This window comes from Poecilia formosa, unplaced genomic scaffold (genome assembly GCF_000485575.1).
Source record: "Poecilia formosa unplaced genomic scaffold, Poecilia_formosa-5.1.2 Scaffold953, whole genome shotgun sequence".
NCBI classification, from domain to species: domain Eukaryota; kingdom Metazoa; phylum Chordata; class Actinopteri; order Cyprinodontiformes; family Poeciliidae; genus Poecilia; species Poecilia formosa.
This window is the reverse complement of record NW_006800892.1, coordinates 68187-72240: the sequence shown is the minus strand read 5'-3', so window position 1 is coordinate 72240 and position 4054 is coordinate 68187. Positions and strand designations below refer to the sequence as shown.

Here is a 4054-nt window from a genome sequence, read left to right as displayed (position 1 = left end):
CTCTCTGTCTCCTCAGCAGCAACATTTGTAGTGAATGTGACCCAGAGCAGCTATGAGGCAGAGGAGAACCACAGCATCACTCTGGAGTGGACCTTCACCACCAGGACTCAGGGATCCTACAGGGAACTGTTCATCTACTGCAGCTTGTTGGCTCCAGGAAAAGAATCAGTTCTTTATCAGGTCCTTGAAGGTTTTGAGTTTCCAGATTTTCAGGATGATCAGTTTACAGGACGAGTCCAGAGTGACAAAGACGTCCTCAGAGAAGGACGAATCAGACTCCATGTGTCCAGACTGAGGACTGAAGACTCTGGTCTGTTTGTCTGTGATGTAAGAACTGAAGACGGTTCTGGGTCTGGAAAATGTCGACTCAGCGTCTCAGGTAAGATGAAAATAATATAAATGTTTCCACTGAAAGTTGGAAACTGAAATCTCTGTCCATGAAAAATATGATTATCTTGATGTTAAAAACATTTTAAATAAATAATCTAATTTTTTCCATCAGCTGCTGATCAGCTTCAAACTCAGAGACCAACTTTGACTCCAGAACCAGAGAGACGGATAAAGTTCACAGGGATCACAGCAGCAGCTGGGATCATTTTATTTATTATAATTTCATTTTTAATTGTTTTTCATAAGAGAAGAAAAGTTTCTATTATCTAAACAGATTTTCAGCGTTTCAGAGAAACAAATGAACTGGATGAAAGGACTTTCATGTAAATGCCCTGATTTTCTATTTTAAAGAAATAAAAGAAATAAAACTTTTAAAAATCTGTTTTCAGTGCAAGAACATATTTTTAAATGTATAAAATCTTGTACATTTGTCACTCCTGTTGTGTTTACATCTAATAAGTAAATCCACAGTGATTTCATTGTAAATAAATCTGCTGTCTCATCAGATGTTCATTTTTAATTCCAGTTTTATTAAATGTAGTTTTTTCCTCCTGTTTTTGTTGCTCCATTAAATCTTCATCCAGCTGTTTCACCTCAGTGAGCATCAAACCTCATGAACATCCAGATGTTAACTAATAAACTCAACTTTAGTAGAAATCATTTCATCCAGATGGAAAACATCAAAGTCATCAGAGGAGAGTTAAGTTATAAATGTCACATTTTATTGCTGTTTTATATTATTTTGATAAATGTTACATTTATTCAGAAGTAAATATTGTAAATAAAATATGATTTGATTTTGTGTGAAGAAGGAACTGATGTTCAGTTGTTTCAAATAGAAATTAAATTATTTTATTATCAGGACTTTTTATATCAAACTTTAATATAAACAGGAGATAAATAGTTAAATAGCTGCTGATATTTTAATTGAGGTTCAGAAAGTTAACAGGATGAAATCAAGAACCTGCAGAGACAGAAATGTTAATTACATAGTTTAATATTTTATAAATCTGATGTTTTTACCTTAAATTTAGCAGGTCAGTTTAAATTCAGACCTGCAGGAACATGAACATCAATGATCAACAATAGAGATGTAATAAATCCTGGTTCTGGTTCTGGTTCTGGTCCAGAGACTCTGACAGCTTTTATTTTCTCGTCTCTTCTGGTTCTCAGCAGTTACAGCTCAGGGTCAGCTCCATGATGCGTTCAAGGACACCTCTGGACTGTAGGACACCACAGCTCTGAGTTTTAGATTTTAAAAGTTTCAACAAGGAAACAAGAGAAACAAACCAGAAGAGCAGAAAGTCCAACAACAGAAGGTCAGGATTCATCCGAGCTTCATGTAAAAAAACCATGAAGTTAAAATTAAATAATATTTGTTGTTCAGAATAAAAAACATCACTCCTTAATGAGAACAGCACCTCCTCCTACTTTCTGCATAATTAACTAACACCAGTCACCAACGTTCATTCTTTGTCCAGTTTTCCTCTAATAATCCATAAATAACTTTCTAAGGTGATAAATAATAACAGAATAAAACATTTAGCCAAGGGAACAATAATCTTCTCTCTCTGGGTAAATGAACGTCTCCAAAACAAACTCTGCTCAGTTTCATATTCTAAATGCATCTTCATATAGTTGATCTTTTTAAAACTGACTCTAAGGTAATTTATTCATGTATAATCTGCCATCTTTATGTTCATTAAAATAACCTTATTATTTTCATTATACAAACCTGCTCAGATAAAACTTTTCAGAATCAACCAGATGGAAACTTTTCCTCTTTCTTATGAAGTTTTATTGTTTAAAGAGTTTGTTCTGTTTGCTGCAGTTCAAAAGGCAGAACTTTAATGACTTTGATGTTTTTCAGAGAAATTATGTTTAAGTTAACTAGCTTATCATCAAAACACTTTAAAATGGATTCTTAAACTCTTAAAATCTAGGATTCTTAAATTTGAAGATCTGGTGGAATTTCAAATTGCTCAAATTATTTGATGGCGTCTAATAAACTTGAGTTCAAACAGCAAATGATCCTTGAAAGAGAAAAGGGATCAAACTTAAGGGGTTAATCAAACTCCAGCATGTGTAGTTTACGAACAAGAAAGAGGTTTTGTATTTCAATTCATGGGTTAAAGTTAAGGAACAGGAATAAATAAATAAATAAATAAATAAATAAATAAATAAATAAATAAATAAATGTTCAACATGCAGATCAGTCCTTTTTCTACAGATGATGATAATATCTTCCTCATTAACCTGATAGAGTCTCTGAGTCATTTTGGTCCCAAAAGGTGAATTAATATTAATTAGTGATTCCATCTGATGTCTGATATTCAACATGTCTGATGTTATCAAGTCTCTCCATCTATTGGTTCAAGTTTTGAGCCAGTAAATCCTTCAGCATGACGACATGTTACAGCTGCTCTCATCTTCACTCATCATATAAAATCCTGATGTTAGAAACAGAGAAACTGAGGAAAACCTGAGCTTAGTTTGAGAAGAGACCAGATAATTAGAGATGATGAGTGAAACACTCATCTGACTTTCTGACTGGGATTTCAACAGTTTTCTGAAACTTTTTGGTCCATTGATGGATTTAGTTGGAAGTTTTATTCAGGATTTCTGATCTCTACTTGCTGCAATGTGATGAACGTTTCCACGGCGACAGCATCTCATTCCTGTCGTGTCTGAACCTGGAAACAAAAATCACTTTTGCCTTTAACAAGATGTCGTCAGACTGTCTCTACTTCTGAACCACCGAGGCAAAGTTTCCTTTTTCTTCTCCTGATAAATAAGAATGAGATCTGGCAGACTTTGTTTAACCCATTAAATCATTGCTTAGACACATTTTTAAAATATTTTGGTATTTAGTAAATCCAGAACTACCAATTATTTTGTTTCCTTCTTTAAAATCTTCCTTCTCAGTTTGGTTCCTCCAAAAATCCAAATAAAGAGAAGATTGAGTCATAATGAGACATCAAAGTGGAAACAAGCAAACAGAGATTCATTCAGGGAGAACAAGATGGAGACACAGCTGGTAGAAAAATAGGTTTTAATAAAACCTTCATCTACAAAGGTTTTGAATACTTGATCTCAAAATGTCCACTCAGTTCACAGTAACACTTTCACACACATTAGTATTAAACAACAACCATTCACAGACACACAACAAAATAATAAAAACACAGAACATTTCATTTGATAAAGTATAAAGTTATGTGACACTTTGAGATGAAAGTTTAAACTTAAAGATCAAACTTTGGACACTTTGAAGAAATAACAATTATGACACTTTGAATAAGAAGATCTGGAGATCAAAGATCATCAGAAATGAAGATCAATTCAGATCTGAGATCAGCAATGGAGGTCAAAGGTTGATCACAGTCGCACTGATCAGCAGGTCAATAATTTTAAAGTGCCACCTTCTGGTCACAGACTGTAATAACAGTCTACGAAGAAAATATTAACAATTTTCATTCTTTGTTAAATGATTATTTTCGTTCGTCTATCTTTGCTTCATGAACAAAATAATAATTAGAGCAATCAGAGCTGCTATCAGTCCCAGAATGATGAAGATGATGATCCATCTTCCTCTCTCTGGTTCTGGAGTCAAAGTTGGTCTCTGAGTTTGGATCTGATCAGCAGCTGCTGGACAGAAACCAGA

At 33.9% G+C, this 4054-nt stretch overlaps 1 protein-coding gene and 1 long non-coding RNA gene across 5 annotated transcripts in view; one reads left to right on the top strand and one right to left on the bottom strand.

Annotated features, from left to right (window-relative positions):
- Positions 1 to 6: 6 nt before the first annotated feature.
- LOC107835051 (uncharacterized) lies at positions 7 to 770 on the top strand. The gene is made up of 3 exons (XR_001660878.1): positions 7 to 146; positions 230 to 379; positions 503 to 770. It is a non-coding gene; the product is annotated as an uncharacterized LOC107835051 (long non-coding RNA).
- A 2792-nt stretch (positions 771 to 3562) lies between these two features.
- Positions 3563 to 4054, bottom strand: part of LOC103132194 (uncharacterized) — a 35486-nt gene continuing 34994 nt past the window's right edge. Inside the window, exon 5 of one of the 4 annotated variants that reach the window (XM_016667217.1) lies at positions 3563 to 4035. In XM_016667217.1, the coding sequence (XP_016522703.1) occupies positions 3896 to 4035 (140 nt within the window). In that variant the 3' untranslated portion in view covers positions 3563 to 3895. Of the gene's footprint in view, positions 4039 to 4054 lie in introns of all 4 variants that reach the window. The other 3 variants (XM_016667215.1, XM_007543956.2, XM_007543957.2) reach the window with 3 other exon arrangements.